Source organism: Erithacus rubecula, assembly GCF_903797595.1.
Source record: "Erithacus rubecula genome assembly, chromosome: 24".
NCBI classification, from domain to species: Eukaryota; Metazoa; Chordata; class Aves; order Passeriformes; family Muscicapidae; genus Erithacus; species Erithacus rubecula.
In genome coordinates, this window is record NC_136676.1 from 6,602,385 (window position 1) to 6,618,129 (window position 15,745).

General features: G+C 44.2%; 1 protein-coding gene across 1 annotated transcript in view; it reads right to left on the reverse strand.

Annotated features, from left to right (window-relative positions):
• Nucleotides 1–15,745, reverse strand: part of RERE (arginine-glutamic acid dipeptide repeats) — a 174,409-nt gene that overhangs the window by 96,985 nt on the left and 61,679 nt on the right. The window contains 1 exon segment of the mRNA XM_079326262.1: nt 11,659–11,729. Coding sequence (XP_079182388.1) covers nt 11,659–11,729 — 71 coding nt within the window.

Sequence of the window (15,745 nt, forward strand, 5' to 3'; positions counted from 1 at the left end):
CTGACAAATCCAAAGCCATTTCCTGGCTCTTGAACTGGTGTAAACTGCAGCACTCGTCCTACAAGTGCCTCCCAACGAGCACATGATAAATTAATCTGTAATAAAATGCAGTATTAGCTCGGATTTCAATATTTACTGTGCCTGTCTCAAACACAGCCACGCTCCAGATGTGCTCCCAGCTGTTTGTTTTCCTGGCCCAATGTCTTTAGTAACAAACAGCCCTTTGGTTTAATCAGCTCCAGATCAGAGATTCATGATGGGATTTCACCACAGTTAATGGAATTTTGTAATTCAGAGTGAAGTTTGCAGCTGAGAACTCCAGTTTGTGTTCTGAGGGGCAGCAATGCCCACAGCTGAAATGAGGGGGCACTTTTTGGGTGTTTCCTCACAAAGCTGCCCCAGCTGAGGGAGGGGAGCTCTGAATCCCAGCACAGGGACTGGGAATTCCTGCAATACCAGTAAGGGAATTTCCTCAGGACAGGGCAAGTGGCAGCAAATGGCAGCTGCCCTGCAGGAAAACACCTTTTTCCATCTCCTCAGCCACAGAACTGCAAAAAGCCTCCCAGGGAACACCTTCCTGCAGCCCTGTCTGATATTCCACATTCTGCAGCTTCTGCCTCGCAGGGTCCTGGGGTTCACACATATCAAAGCACCCAATTGCTTTTTCTTTTTCTTCCTTTTTTTTTTTTTTTTTTTGCCTGCTTTTTTATTTTTTTTAAACACGAGGAATATGAAAGCACACACTGAAGCTGGTCCTTGTTAGCAGACCCATTTTCATCTCTTTAAACTCAAAGAGAGCAATTCCCTTGAAAACTGTCACAGCATTTTCCCAATCCATAAAGAGGAAGTTCAACAGCCTCAGGTCACTAATCACAACGACAGGAGACACAGAGCATAAATTATGTCTTTCTATTCCACAGCAGTGAAACACATATATTCTTTTATCTCACTTATTTGATTCTCTCTATAAACTGAACGGTTTAGATGTGTTTGTAGTCTAAAAATGATGTTTTACAAATAAAAGGGAAGCACTTTGTTGTTTACACAGTGTTCCTTCCACGGGGTATATTAATATCACACCCAGGTGGAAGGACAAGAATTGCTTTACACAACAACATAACTTGGGTGTTTTCCCAAAGGAAAAGCTTTATTTGAAGTTTAAGGGTTGCTCAGCACAAGTTTGTTGGTTTTAATAATTTTGCATCACTTTTAAACTTTAAAATGTGCCAACAAATAACTGAAGGGAATATGATTTAAAAACCCCAGAAGTTCTGCTTAGAAAGCAGAGCAGCATACTTGTGCACTGCTAATTTAATTAAAAAGTTATTTTCCTTTCAAATACCCTCTAATGGCCCAAAACGAACTGAGGCTGCTTTAAAAATCAATCACTTTAATCAAAATTACAAGTCCAAATTCTCCATGGATTGTTGTTCAGTGACTGCAGTGTCAAAAATGCAGATCCAGCACATCCCTGGCTGTGAGTGCCAGGCAGGGACCAGCACAGAGGAATCCCCAGAGGTGGCACCAGGTCCTGCAGGGCACAAAACCCAACCTGAGAGCACCTGAAACTCTGCCAGACACAAGGTGGAGCTGACTGGAAGCCTTTTCCTCAGTGGCTCCAGCAGCCCCTGCTGAATAGAAGGGAAAATTCTGCCTTTCCTGCCACTCAGAACAGAACAGGTATTCAAAAAAAGGAGATTTTACCATTCCTGCCACTCAGGCACAGAACAGGTATTTAAAAAAGGAGATTTTGCCATTCCTGCCACTCAGAACAGAACAGGTATTTAAAAAAGGAGATTTTACCATTCCTGCCACTCAGAACAGAACAGGTATTCAAGAAAAGGAGATTTTACCATTCCTGCCATTCAGAACAGAACAGGTATTTTAAAAAAGGAGATTTTACCATTCCTGCCACTCAGGCACAGAACAGGTATTTAAAAAAGGAGATTTTGCCATTCCTGCCACTCAGAACAGAACAGGTATTTAAAAAGCAGCACCTTCACCCTAAGGAGCAATTCCAGGCACATCCCTGAGGGATGGGCACACACTGGAATCCAGTGGCCACCCTGACATTTCACATTCCTCAAGGAAACCCTTCTGAAAGCAGGAAAACAAATTCCTTTAATGAATTATCTCCAGCAGCTCAAGAAGCATAACAATGTGTTCTTTGGAGGCTGAGCAGAGACACAGGAAATCTGACAGTGCTCAAAGTACCCCCAAATGACCAGAGAGAAAATTTCAACTTCAATAATCCTAAAGGTCAGAAGCATTATTAAACATGACAGATGCTCTCACTATTCAACACCAGAGGACATGGCTACATTTATTCCAACTCCATTTTCTCTTGCTACATAAAACCCAGCTAATGTACAATTTGATACTTTTTTTTTTTCCCCTAAAAGCTAGAGATAACATTTTTTTTCTCCATACTTTCCAGCTGGCACACAATGATTTATTTAGCACTCAATTATCTCAGCACAGGTGTAGGAAACAGGTTGACTTCAGGAAAGGGGGAGGGAACAAGAGAGGAGAAAGGCAAAATAAAAAGCTGAAGGTAGTGAAGACCACACTGCCATGACAGAGGGTTTGATGGAATTATAAATATGGGCAAGACAAAAGCACAGGGAGCCTTTGCTGGGGGGAATAATCCCCCACAGCCTCCAGTGCTCCTGTGCCAGCAAACCATGAAAATTCCAGCTGCTGGAAGCCAAGTGGGGCAAGAACAAACAGGGCAATCACATCAAAAAGGGGGAAAAAATCAAAACAACCCCCTGTGGATTATTCACTGGAGGTTTTGTGTGTTTGTTTGGAGTTGTTTTTAATGTAGCCCCTGAACTGTGGGGTCCAGGCATATGGAGGGAATGGAGGCAGAGCTGGATTCAAAAACACAGATCCAGCCCTAACTTCCAGCTGTTGAATCCTCACTGTGAACAATGCTGCCATCTGCTCCAAACCTCCAAATATCAGCACTCTGCCTCTCCAAAAACCATGATGTAACTGTGACATAACACTGCAGCTCTGTAGGAATTCATTCAGTGGCATTGGTGCCTTACACTGTTCAAGGCTACTCAGAAAAACCCCAAAATCCCACAAAGATGTTCAACTTCTGTTAATTGACAAAATAATGGCACTGATGAAATTACAGATCTCAGCCAGGTCTGAACACAGCATCCCCTGAGCACCTTGGGAATGCAAAATATGCTGGGTTAGCTGCCTCAGAATGGATGGCTCCTGCTCCTGCCTCCCTCCAGAAGATGGACAACAAAATAAAAAGAATGTAGCTCTATATTTCAGCCCAGTCCAGTGAAACTCCAGACCCCATAAATCCACAGAGCAGCCTCATGTCTCTTGCCTCAGTTCTGAAGCTCACCTGAGAGACACTGCAAATCCCCTGCTAATTTCACAGCCAGAGAGCAGCACTTAGAGAACACTCTGCCATACTAAAAGAATTTATTTTTACACAGATGTGACAAGCCCAAACCTCACTGTGCAGCACAGCTTAGGATCTGTGGGAGAATTCAAAGTGGCATCTGGGTAACAGCAACCAAAAAAAAAAAAAAAATACACAGGGAAGTATTGTAAAAAGGAGGGGAATTATCAAAATGGATTCATATGCATCTGGAATTATTTTAATACAAAACGCCCAGCAAATCTCCCTGCACTGCTGACAAATCACCAGCTGAGGTAAATCCCAGATAATGAAACATTGTAAGGAAGGCTCTATTTAATAATTTAGCCCCTGTCAAGGAGTTTGTATTGATTCTTGTTTCCAGCACAGGCAGAGAATGTTATCTGCAGCCTCACGGCTCAGTGACAGCATCAGTGGATTTAATCACTGAGCAGCCCCTGCCAAGCAATCCTTAAACTGTCACCCTGATTCCCCAGCACTGCTGCCCTTCCCCCAGAGCCCTGCACCCCATCTTCCCCCCATCTCCCACCCACACACTGCAACCACAGCAGCACTTCCATCTGCTGCACCTTAGAAAAGCCAATCTCATCTGCAGGCTGATTTTTTTTATTTTAAATAATTCAGTGCTCCTTCAAACGTCTCATTTGTCTGGCTCTTATTAGCAAGGCTGCTCTGTCCCTTCATGTGCTGAGGCAGAGCTGAGCAGCATTTCCAGAGCCATGGAATCAGCTTGGCAGGACCTAAAAACTCATCCAGCTCACCCTGCCAGGGGCTGGGACCTTCCACCACTCCAAGCTCTGTCCAGCCTCACCCTGAAAAGGTTTAGCAGTGATTTGGAGGAAGAAGAAAATCTTTTTTTTTTTTTTTGCATTTTCTTGGCTGGAGAAAGAGAGATGAATCTGGAGAAGAAGGGGAAAAAGAAAAATCTGCATTAATCAGCATTTTTTCCACACCAAAAAGGAAAGGTCACGCTGCCTCAGAACTGGCCAGGAAAAATTTGCCACAAATTAATTCAGCTGCAGTTCAGGAACAGAACATCAATTCATCTGCAAACAGAATGAGGCTTTTAAATACATAAATGCTTGTGGCTACAGAAACCTCACCCAGATATTTGCATGCAAAAAACCCCAGCTCCTGTACCAGTGCAGAGAATAACAGATGTAAATTTAACATGTTTGCTAAAATGCAAGGCCATGTGCAGGGGGAATGCAAAGGACAGGAAGCACAAACTGTGCAATTTAGAAAAGCAAATTTCCTTTGATTTTTCCCCTTCCTTTATTCCAGGTGAGATGCAATTCTTTCCATTTTATAATCCTTTGGATCAGAGCAAAGCGATCCCAGAGGCCCAGGCAGCCAAGGTCATCATACCCAGATTTTCTATTCCAGGGCACTAGCAGCATTTCACAACTGTCTTTTTATGCACTTCTGCCTTTCCATCCAGACTATAAATTGTTACAAGGCCCTGGGGCAATCCAGCTGTGTACTCCATTCAAATCAGGCTTCAAGGAGAAAGCTCCACACTCAAGATGCTTCAATCAAGTAAACACAGGCACAAAGGGCAACTGCACCACAATTAACAACGTTTCCTTTTGTATGGCAAATTCAGCGTTTTTCTGGTGTAAAGTTTCCCTCTGATGCTCCCATCCAGAGTGTGGCCATTAGCATTTTAAATGTGGCACCAAATGAAGTCAGGATATGAGGAAGCACAAACGTGCTGAAATCCATCTGCTGCTGGGTTCTGGGTCCCTCTGGAAAACCTTCAAAAGGCAATTTGGACTCATTTATCCACGCTGGAAATTCACACCAGGAAAGGTCTGAAGGCAGCCTGAGAGGGCAGGGCTGCAGCTCTGCTGTGTTTGTAGGGATGGAGTGGAAATGTACAAATGAGTGCAATTGTACAAATGAGTGTGAATGTATAAATGAGTGCAATTGTACAAATGAGTGTGAATGTATGAATGAGTGCAATTGCACAAATGAGTGTGAATGTACAAATGAGTGCAATTGTACAAATGAGTGTGAATGTATAAATGAGTGTAATTGCACAAATGGGTGTGAATGTAAGAGTGCAATTGTACAAATGAGTGTGAATGTATAAATGAGTGCAATTGCACAAATGAGTGTGAATGTACAAATGAGTGCAATTGTACAAATGAGTGTGAATGTATAAATGAGTGTAATTGCACAAATGGGTGTGAATGTAAGAGTGCAATTGTACAAATGAGTGTGAATGTAAGAGTGCAATTGTACAAATGAGTGTGAATGTATAAATGAGTGTGAATGTACAAATGAGTGTGAATGTATAAATGAGTGCAATTGCACAAATGAGTGTGAATGTACAAATGAGTGCAATTGTACAAATGAGTGTGAATGTATAAATGAGTGCAATTGTACAAATGAGTGTGAATGTATAAATGAGTGCAATTGTACAAATGAGTGTGAATGTACAAATGAGTGCAATTGTACAAATGAGTGTGAATGTATAAATGAGTGCAATTGTACAAATGAGTGTGAATGTATAAATGAGTGCAATTGCACAAATGAGTGTGAATGTAAGAGTGCAATTGTACAAATGAGTGTGAATGTATAAATGAGTGCAATTGCACAAATGAGTGTGAATGTACAAATGAGTGCAATTGTACAAATGAGTGTGAATGTATAAATGAGTGTAATTGCACAAATGAGTGTGAATGTAAGAGTGCAATTGTACAAATGAGTGTGAATGTAAGAGTGCAATTGTATAAAGGAGCTCCTCACCCCTCTGCTCTTCTCTGCTGCACTTCTCCCTTCCCTTCCACTTCTGTCCCACAGAAAAATTCAAATCAGCTTCTTGGTGAGAGTCCAGTGCTCCTGTCCTTGTCCTCCTCCCCTCCAGAGCAGGGCTGGAGCTGCCTGGGGTCCAGCAGGCTCATCCCACCTCACCAGAGATGCTCCAGGGTCATTTCCAAACCAGCACAATTTCCCTGCCATGACTCAGGTGAGTTCCACCTTGTGCTTTGTGCCTTTCTCCCAAAAATCCCCAAAATTCAACTTCTCCTTCCTCTGATCTCTGCAGGCAGACAAAGCCCCTTCCCTCAGCCATGGCTCTGCACTACTTTTGATATTTAAATTGAGCCTTAATCAAAGCTGGAGACGCATGGGTTTAGAGGCACTACATAATTAATATATTCATATCTGAAATGTAATTACTGCTGTTGCTTCATGTATTGAAAACCAACAGCTGGCTATTTAAGGTGGGGAAGACACTTGCACTGGGATAAAACAATCCTGGAACCAACACTGCAGGGCTCTTTCCTGCTCCCAGCCACTCCTGAGGAGGTTTCACCAGGGACACCCCAAGAGTTTGGGACCAAGTTCCCCTGGCTGAGCTCTGAGCAGAGAGAGCTTTGCTGAGATTCTCATGGATTCCCAGGATATTCCTGCTGGATTTCCCACCTCAGCATGTCACAGCTCTCCCTAAAGCAAGGAGGATTCATTATATATGAATTTATAACCCCACAGCCCCAGGTATATAAAATGTCCCTTAACCCACTGTGTGCACACAGGAACTGAATTTCTGCACAGTTACTGGATTTTCTCACACAACTCACTCAGCTGTGTTTTAATTGTGTATTTTCATCAGCCAGAAGTAATCACAATCAACATTTTAATTAAGATAAAGAGAATGGACAGAATCTTAGGACTTGTTAACCACAAACAAAGAGATAAAAGGATATTTCACTGTTTGTAACTCTTTGTATTACAATCAGTGTAAGCTACAAAAGAAACATTAAATACTACTATTTAATAAAAAAACACCCTTCAGCTCTGAAACCATACCCACAGCCTGAAAAAAATACAAATCTTTCTTCAAATGGCCTGATCTGAAAAGAAATTCAGTGAAGAATTTCCACTTTCAAAACACAGCACTCTTCAATTAAAAGAGACTTTTTTTTTTCAAAAGGACTTGTTTCCTTTTGGGGGCAGTGGGGGGAAGGAAGCAGCACAAAGTGCTGGGGTGTGAATGACAAGCAGCACTGGCTGAGCAGATCCTTTGCTATTTCCTCCAGAAATTCCAGATGCCATTCTCCTGCCAGAAACTCAGGAGATCAAAGTGATTTTGGCCAGGTTTGATTAATTCTTAGCAGAGCTCAGGCTGCTGCTCAGAGCCCACAATAACAGGATAAGCAACTGCAGCCAGGCTGAAGGACAAGGAATGAGTGAAGATTGGATCAATTCAGGAAAAATTAACACTGAGGGCAGGGGGTGAGGCAACATTTGACTCCAGCTCCTCTTTCCAGAGCTGTGCAAGTTCAGAGCTGCAGGGCTGGAGACAATTCCCAGCTCACTCCCCCTCCTGTGGCAGCTAAAGCAGCTCAGCCAGCCCTGCTCTGCTGCCTGGCCTTTCATCAGGGGATTTGCAGCACCACACAGGATTTAAGGAATATTTCCTCAAGCCTGGAGATTTTTAAAACGTTTGCCTCGTGCCAAATGAAAATGAAGGAGAAGAATGCTTCCCTAACTTGCTGATGGGTAGGAAATGTGGATTTGTGACAGCAGCAGGCTGCTGGGGGAACACTGCACTGTTAAAAATGCACTGGAGCTGCTGCAGAATGAAGGGAAAAGCAGCAGATTGACATCCAGGAGACAATTCCTCATGTAAACAACCTGAATGTTTTCTCACAGAAAAAAAAAAAAAAAAAGAATCAGAGAAACTTATGTTTTTTTAATGCAGCGAAGCATTAACAGCTTCCATTTTATTGACTTGCCTGTGTAATTTAAACCCCAAGCTGTAAGATTGTTCTGGAACAAAAAACCACAGTAAGCAAACCCTGAATCCCACTTTTACCATTCTGTGAAACACCATTTTCCTCCTTCTTAAAGCTGCTCAACAGGCAATGCCAGGAAAGGATTAAAGCCACACTGCTCTGCCCCTTTACAGGCTTTCTCCACCTTCCAGCTCCCCAATTAGGTTTTGCTTTTTTTAAAAACAACATTTTTAAAGTCAGCTGCATAGCACAGGCTTGAACTGGGGAAAGAAGTGCACCCCAAGGGAAAAACAAGGTTAGAAAAGCTGCTTTAAAGGCAATCATGACCTTGCATAATCCAGATTTCCAGGACACCACTTGAACCAAGCTGCCCTGACACAGGAGGGAGAGCAAATATTGAGTATCAGCAATGAAGGAGAAGGAGCTGATAACCAATAAAAACATGTAAGGCAACAGAGCAAACTCAGATTTAATCATTGCTTCACCACAGTTTGTTTCTAATCAAAGTCCTTAAGAACAATCAGGTCTTGAATCCTGAAAGAGGATAGTATTAATCCAGAGAAAATTAATTAGCACCAAAAAGAGATTAATAAAATGTTCTGGGACACAGGCAGCACAAAATAACCCAATCAGTAAAGAAAAAAATCATCTAGTGCTCTTTTTTTAAAATACAGACAACTACCTCACACTCTTGTGAGACACAACAGCAATTTCACTTTTAAAATGTTTTAAGTTCAATAATTCAAACTGGTGAAGCAAACAAAGAAAAGCATTTATGGGTATCACACCTTCTCACCTGACCTGTCACCCCCTCCTGCTCCAGGAGGAGAAAAAGAAGCTGCACTTCCAACAGCCAACACTCAAACACTTCAGTGCTGCAGGGCAAAAATAAACCAGGGGATTCCCAGAGAAGCCCTCAAAGTTGTGCAGAATTCCAAACAAAACCCAAACCAAGAGAAGAGCAGGAGAGCTACTGGAACATCATCCTGGAGCAATGGCAGAGCAGCAAGGACACACAACTGAAGGGTCCCTAAGGCATCAATCATTCCCCTCCTCAATCCCAAAGGTATTTCCATGAATCCCTGAAAGGATCTGGGACCATAGAAATGGAAAACAGGATAAAATGTCATCCAGGGCAGTTTTCAACACAGCTACACTGGACTGATCAAAGCACTGAACAGCTCCTCACATTGCCTCCCTCAAGGCATCATTTGGGTTCTGGACTGAGCAAACAAACCCAGAGTTGGTTTGTTTGTTTGGAACCACCTCTGTGCTCTGCCCAGCTGATCCCAACACACCCAGGGCAAGGAGCAGCCCCTGCCCCTCTCAGGATGGCAACAGAGACACTTCAGAGCCAGCAAAGCTCCTTCCCACAGCCAGCAGCTGCTGAACTCCAACTGCTCTCCAGGAAAGGAAAAGAGCTGCTCCTCTCATATAATTTTTAATAGGGCTGATTCATCTTAATGTCAAGAGAAAGTTGTGATGGAAGGATAAACTCATGCATGACAAAACAGCACTTCACCTGCCAGAACTGCTGAACCACAGGCAGCAGGCAGAGGAAAACAACTGCTGCTTTCTCCAAGTCACAAAGTTGAGACACTGGAGTACAAAGCTGCTCTGAAATGATACTTATTATTTATTAAATGATATTTCACACCTGCTTCTGCAGCACTGGGAGAGATCCCAAATGCTAAACCAGACAAACTGCCAGAACTCCTCAGAACCAGTTCCTAGTTCCAACAAACATCAAATCATCCAATTGTGATTTCAGATCTTAGTGGAAACAGCAAATTAAGCCCCAGTTTATTTGAGGAATGAAACTCAGTGGTACTTTAGCCTCACCCTACAGGATGATGCACGAGTGGATCACAGCATTGGCTGGGTCATGTTTTAAAATACAAAAAAAAGTTTATGTTCCTGTTTTTATCAGTAGAACACCCCCATCAACTCCTGCACCCAGACTGCACCTAGAACCAGGGGAAGCATAAGGTAAGGCTCACACACTCAGCCAAAAACTCGGATTTTGTGACAACCAACATGATAATGTATTTAATTAGCAGGCGACATTTCAAAGCTGTTGACTTTGACTTTCCTGCTTCACTTGACATATTTAGCTGAAGGCAAAACAAGGCTGTTTTCCTGTTGGTATCTCACACTAGAAGAGAAATCAAGTGTCCTTTCCACTGCTCATCCCCCCTTTCCCCCAACAGGAAAATCAACAGCCACACACACACTGGGGATTTATTTCTGCTGGTATAATCAGCATCAAGAGGTTTTTGGTTTTGTCATTTATACAAGTTCCTTTCATGCATTATGTCAGTAAGAAAAATTAAATTAGCAGAGAAATTCGAGAACTCTGAGCAGGCAAAAGTAAACACAGAACAGAGACACTGTTTCCATGCCAAAAATTATGCAAAATTGCCAGCAGCCCTCGTGCCAAGTCCTCTGCGTGCTGAAAACATGAGTAAAGAGAAACCACTTCAAAAACATCTAAAGGTACTAAAGCTGCAATTCACTTCCCACAGCCTTGCAGAGAGCCTGGAGGTGTGCTCCAGTCCAAGCTGACAGCAGGCTTCAGCTCTTGTTCATCTCCTGAGCAATTAATGCAGCTCAGCAGCACTCAGTGCCCAGAACCATCCCTCTGGAACTGCAGGCAGACCCAAAAGCAGCTGCAGGAGGGGCTGAAGCCACTGCCACAACTGCCAACTACAAACCCAGTGACTCCCTAAAAAAAGGGGGAGGAAGAGGGAACCAAGTGCCAAGAACCACCAGGGGCATCAGCACCCAGGAAAGACTCTGTGCTCTCCTGGAGCTCACAGAATAATGGGGAAAGGGGAAAGGGATTATTCTGATAGCAACAGCCTCTGGTGATCCATGCCTGTAGACAATACATTGATAAGGAGACTTTATTATGTGCTCAGGACTCCAATAAAGCAATCAGGAGCAGCAGTAGCAAATTCCCAGAAGTTCCCAAACCTCCTGGTCACAAAACTCTGGCAGGTCCCCAAGGAGCCCCAGAGCCCTGGCTGTGACCAGGGGGGAAAGGCTGAACCTCTCAGGAGTGCAGTCAGACAGAAACAAACACAGCTCTGGTTTGTTCTTGCTCAGGTCCCTGACTTTTCACTGCTAAAGAATGAAGAGCTAAGGGCATCTGCAATGTCATTTTCTATTTTTCCTGGTGTCCCTTTAGCCCAGGTCAGCTGAGATGCAGAGACCTCAGAGCTGTGCTGGAGAAGGCACAACCAAATTTATCTCCCCAGGAGAAATTTAACTTCCTGAGCCACAGCTTCCTGACCACACTGGACTCAAAGCTCAGTTTGTGTCCAGCTGAACACGACAGGGATCCCAACTGGAACTGCCTCAGTGAGCTGGGGCTGAATAAAAACCAGCTCCTGGCTCAGAGGGTGAAGATTGACTCAGCAGCAGCTACAGGGTGGGATCCAGCTGAGAACCATCCCCCCTCTGGGCAGGGGACAGCAGAGGAGATGTGGGGATGTTCCTTACCAGTTTGAAGTCCTGAATGCTGCAGATGAAATAGGGAGTGTTGGGCCGGCGACTCTCGATGTAAACACAATCTGCAAAAACAACATTTCACAATAATGGCCATTAACTTCTGTGCCTCCAAGAAGGAACATAAAAACAGGAGAAATTCAAACACAGCTTAAACTTTGAAAGAACCAGCATTTCATTTGCATAACGTGTAATTTATTTGGAGTGTGATCTAGAAATAGAAACTATTTATGATGATAAATAAGGGAATTAACTGCATAAAAATGAACTTTGATTTGAAAAGACATTCTGCTAGAAAAACAAAAAGAAAGGAATTTAAAGACCACTCTGGATTGAGTTAATAACAATGACCAGGTCACAGCCTATGAACCAGACCAAAATAAGAGAGGAAAGTAATCAGATTTTTCGTGGTCAGCTTGCCATTAAGAACCCAGCACTAACATATTTTCTCTTCTAATTGTGAAGAAAACCAAGGCAACCAATCACAGATGAAACCCAGCAAACTTAAATTAGATTTACCTCAGGGAAGGCCTGTGCTTTCTCGAATTACATTTGACAAGACAGAAACACAGTAATTATTTTTGTTTGCTTTTGACAACTGGGCTCTCCAAGGCTGCTGGAACATAAGGTCTGCTGTATTCCAAACAATCTTGGCAATAACTACAACAAAAGCAGTGCCCTCAGAATGAAAACATGGCAGGGGGGGGAGAGAAGTGCCTGATTAATGATCCTGACCTTGGAACTCAGCAAACTCACCCACAGCTTGCTAAACACAACGGTGCCAGCCCCAAAGCCAAGCAAATATTTAAAGGACAGTCCTGGTGTCCCCTCACACACCCAGATAAGGAACTGCTGCTCAAAACACAGCACAGACAGCAAACACCACTGGCCTGGGAGGGACCTTCCATGAGCTTTGTTGGGATTTCTAGAAAACCTCCAAAATCTGAGTTTTGTAAGGCACATTTTAAGCACAGTTTGATTTAATCCCGTTTATTTGAAAGCTCCAGCGATTTCACCACATCCAAGAACTCCTGATTTTCCCAGATTTCCTCACTCCTGCAGCCCTGGTTATCCCAGATTTTTTTATTGTTTTCTCCCTCAGTATCTTGGCTGTGCAAGCCTCATTTTCCAGAGTTTTATCAGGCAGAACAAACACAGAGCATCCCTGTGAAATGGCTGGCACAGAGGGAGGAGGGGAGGTGGCATCTCCCATGGATAAATGCTCTGGGCTGCATTTGAGGGAGGCACTGCTGGCTGCCTGCCAAGCCCTAAAACAAGGATGACATCCAGTTCCAAGGCTCCAAAGCAGGAGAGGCCAGGCAGATAAGAAAAACAAGTTTATCCAGGTGCACAGCAATGTTGTGGATGGGAGAAACTCAAAAGATGCTCCCCCAGAAAAGGAGAATATTTACAGCAGCCACTCAAAATCACCATAAAGAGCAATTCCTTCCATTTACCAGGAATCCAAGGAAAGGAAAACTGCATTACCATTTCTCTGATATGCAGCAAACCTGCACAGGTAAGATTTATGCCCCTGAAGCTGCAGAACAGCCCCCTCCTCATCCTGGAAGGTGCCTCTGTACCTTTTCTCCACTGATCACACTTCTGGAACAACCTCAGCTCTCTCTGGCTGCACAGAGCTTCTGCACAGGCTTACACAACTTCAGCCAAGTGTAATTGAATTTCTTTGACTGAAGGACAGCCATCCTCACATGTCCCCATTTAGCAGGAAACAAGAGCAAGGATGAAGGCAGCAAGCACAGGGGAGATGGGTCTGCTGCCAATTCCCCCTCTGGCTCTGCCCACAGTGACATCCCTGGCTCAGCCTGCAAGGACAAGCTCAACATCTGATGTGTTAAATCACAGAGCTCAGCAGTGACCAACCAGCAAATGCACCACAGGAAAATTCACAAAAATCAAAAGGGTTTTGCAGAACCTTTGCAAAGCAGAGGAAGGAAATGCTGAGCCCCCTGCCCTGAGTGGATTCCCTGCCTGTCTGCAGCCATGAGTGCATTGCTCACTTCCCTATTTCGTGTAAAATGTCCCACTGGAGATGAAGCATTTCCCTGACACATGGTACAGAGTCATTCTGCCTTTGGGCTTGTGATATTCACCAGATGTGCCCTACTTCTGAAGGGTTACATTAATATTCCCACACTAAAAGCTGCTTTTAAAATTAGAGCTTCAATGCACGGACATGAAAAATTCTCCTGGAAAAACACCCCAAACCAGCTCCATTTTCTGAACCCTCAGCAGCTCAAATGCTGCAGTTTTTGTGGTAACCATCCTCACAATCAGAATCCTTTCATGCTTCACCTAATGAGTCAACACTTCCATCATCCAAGGGAAAAACCCTGGGCTCTCTGCACTTCCACAGGGGAGATATTCCTTGAAAGCTTTTGTCAAGGAATTATCCACAGTCCCTCCCCATCAGGTGTCAGCAGGCACAAGCTCACTCTGCATGTGTGTGCAGACATGTGTAAACCCTGAATCTGAGCCACTGAAGGATATCTATGCCCCTGAATGAAGGAACACTGACATTCCTCCATCCTGGTGCTGGAATCAAAAGGCTCAGTGGTGCCAGTGCCCGGTGCCAGGCTGAGCTGGCAGCCCTGGACCCTTCCCCAGGAGGGCAGGGGGAAGCCCAGACCCCTGCCAGGGGCTCAGGGGCTCCAAGGGAAAGGGCAGCACCCCCAGAGCAGTGAGATGTGACAGGGAGCAGAGCACAGCTCACTCACCATCACTGAGCCAGGGCTGCTCCCAAAGACCACAACCAGTGCTTGCAGCACCCAGGGAGCCCTGAAGGCTGAAATCTGGACTTGCCAAGCACAGGAAAATTGCCAAAGCCTTGCAAACAAAGGTCAGCAATGGAGACAAAGCTGCAGTGACCCCTGTGGCCCCTGGCTGGGTGACAAACAGGGACACTGGGAGTGCCAAACACGTGCCCTGGGCTCCAGCAACATTGCCACTGACAGGTAGGGAGCTGAGCACTTGCCTCTCTTCCCCATATGGCTGACAACAAACAAATTGCCAGTCTGATCTCTCAGTGGCACCTCCTGCTGAGCAGAACTCTGCTGGCTCCTTGGCAGGGAACGAGCAGCTCCAGCCCTGCTCTGCAATAAATGGTTCAACCAATTTACTGTGTTCATTTGAAGCTCACAGGAGTATTCCCAGTGCCTGGACTATAGTTCTTATTTGGCAAATGATTTTATTATAAACTGGTATCATAGTGAATCCATTTTCTTTAAGGGGTTTTGCTGCTGTTTAATGGACTGTCAGTATAATTTAGATTTCATCTATTTAAACCCATTCAAGCCTGGCTCCTGATTGTACAATAAATGGAACATATTTCTATTCAACAAAATTAATGACAGCTAATTGTACTCTGCAGTTCCCAATTTCATAAAAGCAACTGTTCTGCAGTTCAGGCCCCCAGCTACATCATTTCCCACACCAATTATTTTCCTGCACTTTTCAAGCATGTCCACAACACTGCACAGCTCTCCTTGTAAGGAGCATTCACACACCCTCAGTTAACAGATCTGGTACAAAGCAAACAGGTTTTTACACAAAGTTGTGTCACCAAAAATGCCACTGCAAATAAAACTCAGCCCCCACCTCGTGCCAGGGGCTCCTCCTGCCTTGGAGTTGTTTTCCCAATTAAACACATGAAAAGGGAGGAGTGCTGGGAACAAGAATCCAGGCTGATAAAAGAAATTAATTAAATAACCAGTTAGTCTGAAACTCCTCCTCTAGCACAGATAAGCTTTGCTGCACACATGCCACTTCTAACAGGATTTTTCTGCCCCTTTCAGGCCACAGAGAACTTTTGCTGGAGGTGCCACACTTGTCCCCAGAGATATTTCACCAATCACCTGCCTCCCAAAGCTCTTCACGGACAATGTGGGAGACACAAACAGCACCAAAACTGCACCACACGACCTCACTTATTTATTTTAAACAGCCTCAAGCTCAACAAGAGAGCTCAGAAGACTCAGCTACAGCCAAGCCCATCACAAACACCCAGTGGCTCCTTAACTCCTCTCCCTTTGCTGTCCTTATGACAAAGGAAGTTTAACCC